At 47.5% G+C, this 16,217-nt stretch overlaps 1 protein-coding gene across 1 annotated transcript in view; it reads right to left on the minus strand.

Annotated features, from left to right (window-relative positions):
• The window catches only part of LOC138649320 (adhesion G-protein coupled receptor G1-like), a 78,658-nt gene extending 75,322 nt beyond the window's left edge, over nucleotides 1–3,336 (minus strand). The window contains exon 1 of the mRNA XM_069739605.1: nucleotides 3,180–3,336. Coding sequence (XP_069595706.1) covers nucleotides 3,180–3,210 — 31 coding nt within the window. The 5' untranslated portion in view covers nucleotides 3,211–3,336. The remainder of the gene's footprint in view (nucleotides 1–3,179) is intronic.
• Nucleotides 3,337–16,217: the final 12,881 nt, after the last annotated feature.

Below are 16,217 nucleotides of genomic sequence, written 5' to 3' on the forward strand. Positions count from 1 at the left end.
GAGAGGATTAGATACACGGCTCAGCAGACAGTATCACACAGGAGAGGATTAGATACACAGCTCAGCAGACAGTATCACACAGGATAGGATTAGATACACGGCTCAGCAGTCAGTATCGCACAGGAGAGGATTAGATACACAGCTCAGCAGTCAGTATCACACAGGAGAGGATTAGATACAGCTCAGCAGTTAGTACCACACAGGATGGGATTAGATACACGGCTCAGCAGTCAGTATCACACAGGAGAGGATTAGATACACAGCTCAGTAGTCAGTATCACACAGGAGAGGATTAGATACACGGCTCAGCAGTCAGTATCACACAGGAGAGGATTAGATACACGGCTCAGCAGACCGTATCACACAGGATAGGATTAGATACACGGCTCAGCAGTCAGTATCACACAGGATAGGATTAGATACACGGCTCAGCAGTCAGTATCACACAGGAGAGGATTAGATACACTGCTCAGCAGACAGTATCACTCAGGAGAGGATTAGATACACGGCTCAGCAGTCAGTATCACACAGGATAGGATTAGATACACGGCTCAGCAGTCAGTATCACACAGGAGAGGATTAGATACACAGCTCAGCAGTCAGTATCACACAGGATAGGATTAGATACACGGCTCAGCAGTCAGTATCACACAGGATAGGATTAGATACAGCTCAGCAGTCAGTATCACACAGGAGAGGATTAGATACACGGCTCAGCAGTCAGTATCACACAGGATAGGATTAGATACACAGCTCAGCAGTTAGTATCACACAGGAGAGGATTAGATACACGGCTCAGCAGACAGTATCACACAGGAGAGGATTAGATACACAGCTCAGCAGACAGTATCACACAGGAGAGGATTAGATACACAGCTCAGCAGACAGTATCACACAGGATAGGATTAGATACACGGCTCAGCAGACAGTATCACACAGGAGAGGATTAGATACACGGCTCAGCAGACAATATCACACAGGATAGGATTAGATACACGGCTCAGCAGTCAGTATCACAGGAGAGGATTAGATACACAGGTCAGCAGTCAGTATCACACAGGATAGGATTAGATACACGGCTCAGCAGTCAGTATCGCACAGGAGAGGATTAGATACACGGCTCAGCAGACAGTATCACACAGGATAGGATTAGATACACAACTCAGCAGACAGTATCACACAGGAGAGGATTAGATACACGGCTCAGCAGACAGTATCACACAGGATAGGATTAGATACACAACTCAGCAGACAGTATCACACAGGAGAGGATTAGATACACAGCTCAGCAGACAGTATCACACAGGATAGGATTAGATACACGGCTCAGCAGTCAGTATCACACAGGATAGGATTAGATACACAACTCAGCAGACAGTATCACACAGGAGAGGATTAGATACACGGCTCAGCAGACAGTATCACACAGGATAGGATTAGATACACAACTCAGCAGACAGTATCACACAGGAGAGGATTAGATACACGGCTCAGCAGACAGTATCACACAGGATAGGATTAGATACACAACTCAGCAGACAGTATCACACAGGAGAGGATTAGATACACGGCTCAGCAGTCAGTATCACACAGGATAGGATTAGATACACGGCTCAGCAGTCAGTATCGCACAGGAGAGGCTTAAATACACGGCTCAGCAGTCAGTATCACACAGGAGAGGATTAGATACACAGCTCAGCAGTTAGTACCACACAGGATGGGATTAGATACACGGCTCAGCAGTCAGTATCACACAGGAGAGGATTAGATACACAGCTCAGTAGTCAGTATCACACAGGAGAGGATTAGATACACGGCTCAGCAGTCAGTATCACACAGGAGAGGATTAGATACACGGCTCAGCAGACCGTATCACACAGGATAGGATTAGATACACGGCTCAGCAGTCAGTATCACACAGGATAGGATTAGATACACGGCTCAGCAGTCAGTATCACACAGGAGAGGATTAGATACACTGCTCAGCAGACAGTATCACTCAGGAGAGGATTAGATACACGGCTCAGCAGTCAGTATCACACAGGATAGGATTAGATACACGGCTCAGCAGTCAGTATCACACAGGAGAGGATTAGATACACAGCTCAGCAGTCAGTATCACACAGGATAGGATTAGATACACGGCTCAGCAGACAGTATCACACAGGATAGGATTAGATACAGCTCAGCAGTCAGTATCACACAGGAGAGGATTAGATACACGGCTCAGCAGTCAGTATCACACAGGAGAGGATTAGATACACAGCTCAGCAGTCAGTATCACACAGGATAGGATTAGATACACGGCTCAGCAGACAGTATCACACAGGATAGGATTAGATACAGCTCAGCAGTCAGTATCACACAGGAGAGGATTAGATACACAGCTCAGTAGTCAGTATCACACAGGAGAGGATTAGATACACGGCTCAGCAGACAGTATCACACAGGAGAGGATTAGATACACAGCTCAGCAGTCAGTATCACACAGGAGAGGATTAGATACACGGCTCAGCAGACAGTATCACACAGGATAGGATTAGATACACAGCTCAGCAGTCAGTATTACACAGGAGAGGATTAGATACACGGCTCAGCAGTCAGTATCACACAGGAGAGGATTAGATACACGGCTCAGCAGTCAGTATCACACAGGAGAGGATTAGATACACAGCTCAGCAGTCAGTATTACACAGGAGAGGATTAGATACACGGCTCAGCAGTCAGTATTACACAGGATAGGATTAGATACACGGCTCAGCAGTCAGTATCACACAGGAGAGGATTAGATACACGGCTCAGCAGTCAGTATCACACAGGAGAGGATTAGATACACGGCTCAGCAGACAGTATCACACAGGAGAGGATTAGATACACAGCTCAGCAGTCAGTATCACACAGGAGAGGATTAGATACACGGCTCAGCAGTCAGTATCACACAGGAGAGGATTAGATACACGGCTCAGCAGTCAGTATCACACAGTATAGGATTAGATACACGGCTCAGCAGACAGTATCACACAGGATAGGATTAGATACACAGCTCAGCAGTCAGTATTACACAGGAGAGGATTAGATACACGGCTCAGCAGTCAGTATCACACAGGAGAGGATTAGATACACAGCTCAGCAGACAGTATCACACAGGAGAGGATTAGATACACGGTCAGGGCACATACCCGGCAGTAGCAGGAGGAGGAGGGCGGCCATGGCGGTGTCTTCTCCCCTGGGATCCCTCGCACACTGGAACCTTTGTTAATATTTGCTGAGGAGGAGGCGACAAGTGACAGCGGCGTCGGCGGGAGGAGGAGCACGAAGGGTTAACAGTGCTGGCACGGAGCACAGTCTGCGCCTGCCCTCACTGCAAAATGCTTGTCCTTGGTTAGATGTGAAGCAATAACCCGAGTAATGGAAGCCTACAATGCTAACCTGTGGGAATAATGTTTATTATTGCATATATTACAACTACTATGTGCTACTGTTTATATAAATGATAATAATTGTTGCCTGAGTCTGTCTCCAATAGTTATATTGTCAATAACAAAGGACGTTCCTGCGCACTGCTCACACTGTGTGTGTAGATGGAGCACATTCTGCTTTCACTTTACAAGCTGGCAGACACGATGCCAAGATCCCGAGCTGTAAGAAATACCAGTTGTAAGCTGCGTTATCTTTGTTCATGAATAAATCTATCTTCACTGAACAGCTGGACTGTACACAGGTTAATCCACTGCCCACATAACCACCCAGCCACCGTGCTGACCAAGAGCTGTTTACGGGCCAAGTCATGAAAATGACTTCCAACACCTATGAGAAGGTTGTGAAAAGAGAAACTAGTTCCCATTACAGCCACTCTCTTCAGTTTGTAAAGTGCCTGAGAGGTGGAATCTCAGCATGCTCTGTCCAAGTTGAACCCATGACTTCAATAACATTACTAACCACTAAGCCAAGACACCTATCCATTATTAATCCAATAGTAGTAAATGGTTAATAATACACACACAATAATAAATAAATATTTTCATGAAATAAATACACATTGTGTTTTAAAATCTTTATTGTACGCTTAATCCGCCTGAAGACCCGTGTTCTGTAAAATAAAAAACATATAAAAGCAACAATATCCCATACCTTCCGTCGTTCAGTCTGTAAATCCATCTGAAGAGGTTAGATAATTTTACAAGCAGAAGCCTGCTAATGCAGCTGTTGCTCCTGGTTGTAAAAACTGGGAAATGAATGGAATGCAGGGGAACGTAGCATCGTAGACTTATGGTGATGCGCTCCCTGGTGGCATAACCTCATATGAACTGTAGCGTGGGAAAATATTCAGAAAAATTCCTACGCTAGAGTTCATATGAGTTTATGCCACCAGAGGGTGCATCACCACAAGTCTACGATGCTACGTTCCCCTGCATTCCATTCATTTCCCAGTTTTTACAACCAGGAGCAACAGCTGCATTAGCAGGCTTCTGCTTGTAAAATTATTTAACCTCTTCAGATGGATTTACAGCGTGGGACAAAACTGAACGACGGAAGGTATGGGATATTGTTGCTTTTTTATGTTTTTTATTTTACAGAATGAGGGTCTTCAGGTGGATTAAGCGTACAATAAAGATTTTAAAACACCATGTGTATTTATTTCATTAAAATACTTAATTATTACTGTGTGTGTATTATTAACCCTTTACTACTATTGGATTAATAATGGATAGGCGTTTTACTGACATCTCTCCATTATTAACCTGGCTTAATGTCACCTTACAATAGCAAGTTGACATTAACCCCTTATTACCCCATATCCCACCGCTACTCAGGAGTGGGAAGAGAATGGCCAAGTGCCAGAATAGGCACATCTTAGATGTGCCTTTTCTGGGGTGGCTGGGGGCAGATGTTTTTAGCCTGGGGGGGGGGGGGGGGCAATATCCATGGTCCCTCTCTAGGCTATTAATATCTGCCCTCCGCCAGAGTGGGAAAGCCAGTGACTAAGAAAATTGTGCGGGAGTCCACGCCAGTTTTTTTTCCGTGATTTAACCCTTTATTTTAATACCTAGAGATTCCAAATTTTGCACACATACACTTCTAACATTATTAGTGTGGAATATGTAAAAAAATAAGGGATATGTCTCATATCCTGTCGGGTTTAAGGCGATAGCAAAAGCCGGCAATTGAATTACCGGCTTTTAAGCTATCTAGCGCTGTATTAAATATATATACAGTCTATATATATATATATATATATATATATATATATATAAACTGTATATATGTTTTCATGATTATTTGAGCCCATGGATCCATTCTATGTCCATTTTGCAAGCCAGCGAGTAAATCTCGCCATGCGGATGACACACGGATAATTTTTAGAGAAAAAAAATGCATCCTCGCATTGAATATGGATCACTGTTCAGGAACTGTTCTGCGTATTATGCCAGTAAAAAATGGACTGTATTTCCCTATGGTAAGTGTGATGCCGGCCTATGATATACAAAGCCATCCACAACCTGTCTCCTCCATACATCTGTGACCTCGTCTCCCGGTACTTACCTACACGCAACCTCCGATCCTCACAAGATCTCCTTCTCTACTCCCCTCTTATCTCCTCTTCCCACAATCGCATACAAGATTTCTCTCGTGCATCACCCCTAATCTGGAGTTCTCTACCACAACACATCAGACTCTCGCCTACCATCGAAACCTTCAAAAAGAACCTGAAGACCTACCTCTTCCGACAAGCCTACAACCTGCAGTAACCACCGATCGACCAAACCACTGCATGACCAGCTTTACCCTACCTACTGTATCCTCACCCATCCCTTGTAGATTGTGAGCCCTCGCGGGCAGGGTCCTCTCTCCTCCTGTATCCTCACCCATCCCTTGTAGATTGTGAGCCCTCGCGGGCAGGGTCCTCTCTCCTCCTGTATCCTCACCCATCCCTTGTAGATTGTGAGCCCTCGCGGGCAGGGTCCTCTCTCCTCCTGTATCCTCACCCATCCCTTGTAGATTGTGAGCCCTCGCGGGCAGGGTCCTCTCTCCTCCTGTATCCTCACCCATCCCTTGTAGATTGTGAGCCCTCGCGGGCAGGGTCCTCCCTCCTTCTGTATCTTCACCCATCCCTTGTAGATTGTGAGCCCTCGCGGGCAGGGTCCTCCCTCCTTCTGTATCTTCACCCATCCCTTGTAGATTGTGAGCCCTCGTGGGCAGGGTCTTCTCTCCTCCTGTATCCTCACCCATCCCTTGTAGATTGTGAGCCCTCGCGGGCAGGGTCCTCTCTCCTCCTGTATTCTCACCCATCCCTTGTAGACTGTGAGCCCTCGCGGGCAGGGTCCTCTCTCCTCCTGTATCCTCACCCATCCCTTGTAGATTGTGAGCCCTCGCGGCAGGGTCCTCTCTCCTCCTGTATCCTCACCCATCCCTTGTAGACTGTGAGCCCTCGCGGCAGGGTCCTCTCTCCTCCTGTATCCTCACCCATCCCTTGTAGATTGTGAGCCCTCGCGGCAGGGTCCTCTCTCCTCCTGTATCCTCACCCATCCCTTGTAGATTGTGAGCCCTCGCGGCAGGGTCCTCTCTCCTCCTGTATCCTCACCCATCCCTTGTAGACTGTGAGCCCTCGCGGCAGGGTCCTCTCTCCTCCTGTATCCTCACCCATCCCTTGTAGATTGTGAGCCCTCGCGGGCAGGGTCCTCCCTCCTTCTGTACTTGTTATTGCCTTGTTTTTTGCTCATGTTTAATGTATTTGTCTATATTTGCCCCCTCCTCACATGTAAAGTGCTGTGGAATAAATGGTGCAATAATAATAATAATAATATCAATGACCTAGCCATCAGGTAATGCTCAGGCAGCACAGTGGCCCAGTCGTTAGCTCAAATATCTTTCAACACTTGGGTCCTTAGTTCAATTCTGACTGAGGTCAGAGTAATTCTATTTCTCACTTGTACATTGGAAATTGCAATTAGACCTTCTCTAGTTTTTCCTGATCTTCAGATTGGTGCTGGCAGTAATATCAATGACTTTGCCAAAATGGTGCTTCTTAAGCAGCATGGTGGCCCAGTAGAAAGGACTGGTGGTTTGCAGCATGCGAGTCCAGGGTTCAAATCCCACCATGGGAAATTGCAAATGGACCCGCTACAGCTTTTCTTGACCTGTTGGTGGGCACTGATAGACATTTTGATGTCCTAGCCATCAGTCAATTCTCAGGTAGCACGGTGGCTCAGTAGTTAGCTCGATTACGTTTCAACATTTGGGTCCTTAGTTCAATTCTGAATGAGATCTGAATAATTCAACCTCTCAGTTGTGATTCAGAAATTGCAAATGGACCAGCTCTAGTTTTTCCTAATCTTCCCATAGGTGCTGGTAGTAATATCAATGACTTTGCCTGAGGTAATTTTCCGAGCAGCACGGTGGCCCAGTGGAAAGGACTGGTGCTTAGCGGCATGGGAGTCCAGAGTTCTATTCCCACCATGGGATGTGCAAAAAGATCTTCTCTAGTTTTTCCTGATCTTCCTGGTGCTGGTAGTAATATCTATGACTTCGGAGAAGGTTATTTTCTGAGCAGCAAGGTGGCCCAGTGGAAAGGAATGGTGCTTTGCAGCATGGGAGTCCAGGGTTCTAATCCCACCATGGGAAGTAACAAATGGACCTGCTAAAGTTTTTCCTGATCTTCCTGGTGCTGATAGTAATATCAATGACTTCGGAAAAGGTTACTTCATGAGCAGCACGGTAGCCCAGTGGAAAGGACTGGTGCTCAGCAGCATGGGAGTCCAGGGTTCTAATCCCACCATGGGAAGTAAGGAATGAACCTGCTCTAGTTTTTCCTGATCTTCCTGGTGCTGGTAGTAATATCTATGACTTCCGAAAAGGTTATTTTCAGAGCAGCATGGTAGCCCAGTGGAAAGGACTGGTGCTCTGCAGCATGGGAGTCCAGGGTTCTAATCCCACCATGGCCGACATCTGCAAGGAGTTTGTATGCTCTCCCTGTGCTCAGGTGGTGGCCAACCATGATGTAAAGACATGCAGTGATGAAAGTGTTATTTGTGTGAAGTAACTGTCCTGTGTTTCTGAAGATGGAAGGAATATCAGGATTTAGGGAAATGAGAAGGAAGAAATGGTGAAAATTTTGGCTAAGTCCAAAAGGACTTTGTGCAGCTCAGCTAGGCTGAGCTGCATATATAACAGCTGATCAGGATACTTGCCCAAAGGGGGGACAGGCAAGTAGCCCTCCTGGATGCTGTTCAGGTGACACATCATTAGCCACAGCACTTGTCCACACCTGTATGTTTTTAGAGCCGCCCACCTGAGCACGGGGAGAACATACAAACTCCTTGCAGATGTCGTCCATGGTGGGATTAGAACCCTGGACTCCCATGCTGCAGAGCACCAGTCCTTTCCACTGGGCTACCGTGCTGCTCTGAAAATAACCTTTTCGGAAGTCATAGATATTACTACCAGCACCAGGAAGATCAGGAAAAACTAGAGCAGGTCCATTTCATATTTCCCATGGTGGGATTAGAACCCTGGACTCCCATGCTGCAGAGCACCAGTCCTTTCCACTGGGCTACCGTGCTGCTCTGAAAATAACCTTTTCGGAAGTCATAGATATTACTACCAGCACCAGGAAGATCAGGAAAAACTAGAGCAGGTCCATTTCATATTTCCCATTGTGGGATTAGAACCCTGGACTCACATGCCGCAAAGCACCAGTCCTTTCCACTGGGCTACCATGCTGCTCACAAAGTAACCTTTTCTGATGTCATTGATATTACTACCAGCAGCAGGACGATCAGGAAAAACAATAGAAATTCCATTTACATTTTCCCATGGTGGGATTAGAACCCTGGACTCTCAGGCTGTAAAGCACCAGTCCTTTCCACTGGGCCACCGTGCTGCTCAGAATATAGTCCTTGGCAATGTCAGTGATATTACTACCAGCACCTATGGAAAGACTAGGAAAAAGCGAGATCAGCTCCGTTTGAAATTTCCTAATGTGAGATTTGAACCAATGACTCACATGCTCTAAAGCACCAGAACTTTCCACTGGGCCACCAACAGGTCATGAAAAGGAAGAGCAGGTTTAATTTGAGGTCTCTGATTTCATTTTCTAAGATGTGTCTGAGAGGAGGAATCCCATTGCCTCATTCAGAGACCTCAAATGAAACCTGCTCTTCCTTTTCATGACCTGTTGGTGGGCACTGATAGACATATTGATGACCTAGCCATCAGGTAATCCTCAGGTAGCACGGTGGCACAGTGGTTAGCTCACTTACCTTTTAACGCTGGGTCCTTAGTTCAATTCTGAATGAGGTCAGAGTAATTCAGTTGTACTTTAGAAATTGCAATTGGACCTGCTCTAGTTTTTCCTGATCTTCCCATATGTGCTGGAAGTAATAACAATGACTTCGCCAAAGATTATGTTCCAAGCAGCATGGTGGCCCAGTGGAAAAGACTGGTGCTTTGCAACATGGGAGACCAGGGTTCTAATCCCACCATGGGAAATTGCAAATGGACCTGCTCTAGTTTTTCCTGATCTTCCTGGTGCTGGAAGTAATATCTATGACTTCGCCAAAGGTTGTCTCTCGAGCTGCATGATAGCCTAGCAGAAAGGACTGGTGCTTTGCAGCATGGGAAATACCAAATGGACCTGATGTAGTTTTTCCTGATCTTCCCATATGTGCTGATAGTAATATCAATGAATTCGTCAAAGGTTGTTTTCTGAGCAGCACGGTGGCCCAGTGGAAAAGACTGGTGCTTTGCAGTATGGGAGTCCAGGGTTCTAATCCCACCCTGGGAAATTGTACATGTAATTTCTTTAGTTTTTCCTGGTGCTGGTAGTAATATCAATGACTTTGGCAAACGTTATCTTCCGAGCAGCATGGTGGCCCAGTGGAAAGTACTGGTTCTCTGCAGCATGGGAGTCCAGGGTTCTAATCCCACCATGGGAAGTAAGGAATGGACCTGCTCTAGTTTTTCCTGATCTTCCTGGTGCTGGTAGTAATATCTATGACTTCAGAGAAGGTTACTTTGTGAGCAGCACGGTAGCCCAGTGGAAAGGACTGGTGCTTTGCAGCATGGGAGTCCAGGGTTCTAATCCCACCATAGGATAATAGCAAATGGACCTGCTCTAGTTTTTCCTGATCTTCCTGGTGCTGGTAGTAATATCTATGACTTCCGAAAAGGTTTCTTTGTGAGCAGCACGGTAGCCCAGTGGAAAGGACTGGTGCTCTGCAGCATGGGAGTCCAGGGTTCTAATCCCACCATGGACAACATCTGCAAGGAGTTTGTATGTTCTCCCCGTGCTCAGGTGGGCGGCTCTAAAAACATACAGGTGTGGACAAGTGCTGTGGCTAATGATGTGTCACCTGAACAGCATCCAGGAGGGCTGCTTGCCTGTCCCCCCTTTGGGCAAGTATCCTGATCAGCTGTTATATATGCAGCTCAGCCTAGCTGAGCTGCACAAAGTCCTTTTGGACTTACCCAAAATTTTCACCCTTTCTTCCCTCTCATTTCTCTAAATCCTGATATTCCTTCCATCTTCAGAAACACAGGACAGTTACTTCACACAAATAACACTTTCATCACTGCATGTCTTTAGATCATGGGTGGCCACCACCTGAGCACAGGGAGAGCATACAAACTCCTTGCAGATGTCATCCATGATGGGATTAGAACCCTGGACTCCCATGCTGCAGAGCACCAGTCCTTTCCACTGGGCCACCATGCTGCTCACAAAGTAACCTTTTCGGAACTCATAGATATTACTACCAGCACCAGGGAGATCAGGAAAAACTAGAGCAGGTCCATTCCTTACTTCCCATGGTGGGATTAGAACCCTGGACTCCCATGCTGCAGAGCACCAGTCCTTTCCACTGGGCCACCGTGCTGCTCACAAAGTAACCTTTTCGGAACTCATAGATATTACTACCAGCACCAGGGAGATCAGGAAAAACTAGAGCAGGTCCATTCCTTACTTCCCATGGTGGGATTAGAACCCTGGACTCCCATGCTGCAGAGCACCAGTCCTTTCCACTGGGCTACCGTGCTGCTCACAAAGTAACCCTTTCCGACGTCATTGATATTACTACCAGCACCAGGAAGATCAGGAAAAACTAGAGCAGGTTATTTCCCATGGGGGGATTAGAACCCTGGACTCCCATGCTGCAGAGCACCAGTCCTCTCCACTGGGCCACCGTGCTGCTCGCGAAGTAAACTTTTCCGACGTCATTGATATTACGTCCATCACTAGGAAGATCAGGAAAAACTAGAGCAGGTCCATTTGGTATTAACCTATGGTGGGATTAGAACCCTGGACTCCTATGTTGCAAAGCACCAGTCCTTTCCACTGGGCCACCGTGCTGCTCAGAGGATAACTTTTGGCAAAGTCATTGATATTACTACCAGCACCTATGGGAAGATCAGGAAAAACTAAACGAGGTCCATTTGCAATTTCTCAAGGTTGGAATTGAACCTTGGACTCCTATGCTGCAGAGTACCAGTCCTTTCCACTGGGCCACCGTGCTGCTAAGGAGACAACCTTTGGCAAAATCATTTATAGGACTCGCAGCACCAAAGGGAAGATCAGGAAAAAACAGAGCAGGTCCAATTGCAATTTCTGAAGCACAACTTAGAGATTGAATTACTCTGATATCATTCAGAATTGAACTAAGGACCCAAGCGTTGAAAGGTAAGTGAGCTATCCACTGAGCCACCGTGCTACCAGATGGATTGGTCATCAAAATGTCTATCAGTGCACACCGACAGGTCAAGAAAAGCTGTAGCAGGTCCATCTGCAATTTCTCAAGGTGGGATTAGAACCCTGGACTCCCATGCTGCAAAGCATGAGTGCCGTCAATGGGGCCACTGAGCTGCTTAGTAAATATCTTTTGGCAAAGTCATTGATATTACTGCCAGCACCAATGGGAAGCTCAGGAAAAACTGGAGGAGGTCCATTTGCAATTTTGCATCATGGGATTTGAAACCTCTACTCCCATGCTGAAAAGCACCAGTACTTTCCACTGGGCCACCATGTTGCTTGGAAAATACCCTTTGGCAAAGTAATTGCTATTAATACCAACACCAACGGGACGATCAGAAAAACTAGAGAAGGTACAGTTGCAATTTCTCTTGGCGGGATTTGAACCCTGGATTTCCATGCTGCAAAGCACCAGTGCTTTCCACTGGGCCACCGTGCTACTTGGAAGTGGTCATTTGCCAAAATCATTGATATTACTACCAGCGCCAATGAGAAGATCAGGAAAAGCTAGAACGGGTCCGTTTGCAATTTCTAAAGTACAACTGAGAGGTAGAATTACTCCAACCTCAGTCAGAATTGAACAAAGGACCCAATATTTGAAAGGTAATGGAGCTAATCACTGAGCCACCACAGCATTACCTGACAACTAGGTCATCAATATGTCCATCGACAAGTCCTGAAAAGGAAGAGCAGGTTTCATTTGAGGTCACTGATTTCATTTTCTAATGTGTCTGAGAGGAGGAATCTCATTGACAGAGTAGAACTAAGGACCCAAGTGTATGATGGCAATGGAGGTAACCACTGAGCCACTGTGCTGCCTGAGACTTTATTTCTGGCCAGATCATCAATAGGACTCGCAGCATTTATGGGAAAGTGAGAAAAAACTAGAGCAGGTCCCATTACAATCACTGACTACTATTTCTACAATACACCTGAGAGGAGGAATCTCATCGCCCTCAGTCAGAGCTGAATCCAGGACGCCAGCAGTGCTAATCACTGCACCACCATGCTGCCCGAGTGCTAACCTCTGGGTAAGTCATCTATACGACTCCCGGCACCTATGGGAAGGTCGGGAAAAATAGACATAGCTGCCCAACACATCTAACCAATAGACATAGCTGCCCAACACATCTAACCAATAGACATAGCTGCCCAACACATCTAACCAATAGACATAGCTGCCCAACACATCTAACCAATCTGTTCATTGATTTCAATTTCTAAATAGAGTTGGCTCAGGGGGTGTGTCCAGGTGTGCTCTTCACCTCGGAGTGTACAGGTGTGCTTGTCTTTTCATGGCTGTGTACAGGTGTGCTCCTGCCCTCAGGGGGTGTGTCCAGGTGTGTTCCTCTCTTTAGGGTGTGTCCAGGTATGCTCCTCTCCTCAGGTGTGCTTCTGCCCTCAGGGTGTGTGTCCAAGTGTGCTTCTCCCCTCAGGGGTTTTCAGGTGTGCTCTCTTCTTCAGGGATGTTTCCAGGTGTGTTCTTCCCATCAGGGGGGTACAAGTGAACTTCTTCCCTTAGACAGTGTACAGGTGTACAGGGGCTGTCCAGTTGCACTCCTTCCCTCAGTGGATGTACAGCTGTGCTCCAGCCCTTAGGGGCTCCCTAGGTGTGCTCTTCCAATTAGGAGGTGTATAGGTGTGCTCCTTCACCAGGATGTGTATCCAGGTGTGCTCCTGCCCTCAGGGGGGTGTCCAGGTTTTCTCCATCAGAGGGTGTACAGGTAAGTTTCTCCTTTCAGAGGTGTATTCAGGTGACCTCCTCCCTTCAGTGAGTGGACAGGTAAGCTCCTCCCCTCGGAGGTGTGACAAGGTGAGCTCCTCCATCAGGTTGTGTGTCTAGGTGAGCTCCTCTCAGGTGTGTCCAGGTGAGCTCCTTCATCAGGCATGTGTCCAGGTAAGCTCTTCCATCACAATAGTGTGTCTAGGTATGCTACTCTCCTGTGGTGTGCTCCTCCCCTCAGGGTATGTGTCCAGGTATGCTCCTCTCCTCAGGAGTTGTCCAGGTGTGCTCTTACCCTCAGAGTATGTGTCCACGTGTGCTCCTTCCCCAGCGGGTGTCCCAATGTGTGCTCCTCTGCTCAGGCTCTGTGTCCAGGTGTGCTCCTTCCCCAGCGGGTGTCCCTGTGTGCTCCGTCGCTCAGGCGCTGTGTCCAGGTGTGCTGCTCTCCCCAGGGGGTGTCTAGTTCTGCTCCTCTCCTCACAACTGTGTCCAGGCATGCTTCTCCCCTCAGGGTGTGTGCCCAGGTGTGCTCCTGCCAGCAGGGGGTTCAGGTGAACTCCGCTCCTCAGGGAGTGTAAAGGTGAACTACTACCCTCAGGGTGTGTGTACATGTGTGCTTCTTCCCTCAGGGGTGTTCAGCTTTGCTCCCCTTTTCAATCGAGCATGTGTCCAGGTAAGCTCTTCCCTCAGGGGAGTGTGTCCAGGTGAACTCCTCCCTTCATTCACGATTCCTCTGCTCACAGCGTCTGGGACTCAGTGATGGACAGCTCTGTCATCCTATCCTTTGCTGGGGCGTGCTGAGTTGTCGGTGCTTTGATTGACAGCTTGGTTGACCTATCTGAGACTGGTATTTCCAGAGATTTCCACGGGAGTTCCCTGTTCTTGGTAATTGCCCTACTATTTAGGTGAGCTGTCTGGCCCAGATCATTGCCAGTCAAAAACTTGTTCTAAGCCTGTACTCCCTGGTGTGTGGTTGCCTGATCCCTCTGTTGTAAGTTCTGATCTTCTGCTGCTGACCTTTGGACCTTGTTCAGACTACCCGTTTATTATGGCCCCTGTGAGGCAATGACCGGATATATATGTGAGGGTCCCCCAGGATGTGCAAAGAAGCATATGGAGGCTGTGGGAGTGTATTGCAGTCACAGGCATAGCTGTGGTTGCAATAAAGAATAAAAGTGAGTGTTGGTCTTGGGCAAACTTTTTATTCGAGGCAGATTTAGGACAACCTGCGATGGGCTTTTATTTTTTAAATGGACTACAGGATGGTAGTTGGGCATTCTGTTTACCCCCCCCCGGGCCTTGTTTTCCATGTGGCCTACGGTCACAGGTTATTGTAAAAACCCTTATAGCAGGGGGTTTGGTGTCTCAGTTTTGGTCTTGCAAGCAGTGAGAGCAGTCGGCACTGCAGAACACTACCTGTGTGAGGCAACAGAGGGCGAAGCAGAGCCAAAAAGCCTGGCACTCTCAGTATACGGAGGTGCAGTCACCCACGGCAACCGGTCACGGACTTATCTTGTTTTCCCAGCTGCGATACGGAGTTATGTTCTGTTTGTGAGTACGCTGGATATTAAAAGAGATTTTACTTTGAATCTTCCTGGGTCACTGCCTCATCACTGCATAGTGTGGATACCACTGCACTACAGCCCTTTGCATCTGATATTCTGCTGCTGATCTTTGGACCTCTTTGATGAGGCGGCTCTGTCTGGTGAAATATGGGGCTATAGCTCTCTCTGATGAGGCGGCTCGTGAAATATGGGGCTATAACTGCTCTGATGAGGACAGGAGAACAGGTACTGTTATATCATTGGTCCTGCGGCGGTAGGGTTGAGGACAGGAGGACAGGTGCTTTGACTTGTTCACATTAATGTATACAGTATAATAATTTGAACTTGATCTCCATGACTCCTCCTCATTGTGTAAATGCCGACATATTCTCATCAGTGTATTGGTATCACTCAGGTGCCACATTTCACACCCATATTGTTTACTACACATACACAGATAGGAAAACCACACCAGGCACATACCAGGGGCCAACGGATATCTTCAGGGTGAAGGAGAGTGAAATATACAGAACCAACCCAATCCACAGTCCTGTTTCAGCCCTGACATTTCTCGACCATAACATCTCTCAGCCCCGTATCTAGGCCTGCACCTGGAGATCTCTCAGCCCTGACCTCTCTCAGCCCCGTATCTAGGTCTACTCCTGATGATCTCTCAGCCCCGTATCTAGGCCTGCTCCTGTTCATCTCTGAGCCTGACCTCTCTCAGTCCCGTATCTAGGCCTAGTCCGTGATTTCTTAGCCCTGCATCTAGGCCTATTCCTGTTAATATCTCGGCCCTAACATCTCTGAGCCCCATATCTAGGCCTACTCCCGATGATCTCTTGGCCCTATATCTATGCCTACTCCCAGTGATCTCTCAGACCCGTATCTAGACCTACTCCCGGTGATTTTTTGGCCCTGATCTCTTGTTCCCGTATCTAGGCCTACTCCCGGTGATCTCTCGGCCCTGACACCTCTTGGCCTGCTCCTGGTGATCTCTCAGTCCCATACGTAGGTCTGCTCCTGGTGATCTCTCGGTCTTGACATCTCTTGGGCCCGTATCTAGGCCTGCTCCTGGTCATCTCTCAGCCCCGTATCTCGGTCTATTCCTGTTAATTTCTCGGCTCTAAAGGTACCGTCACACTAAGCGACGCTGCAGCGATACCGACAACGATCCGGATCGCTGCAGCGTCGCTGTTTGGTCGCT

The sequence above is a fragment of the Ranitomeya imitator genome, chromosome 9 (assembly GCF_032444005.1).
Source record: "Ranitomeya imitator isolate aRanImi1 chromosome 9, aRanImi1.pri, whole genome shotgun sequence".
In the NCBI taxonomy this organism is placed as follows: Eukaryota; Metazoa; Chordata; class Amphibia; order Anura; family Dendrobatidae; genus Ranitomeya; species Ranitomeya imitator.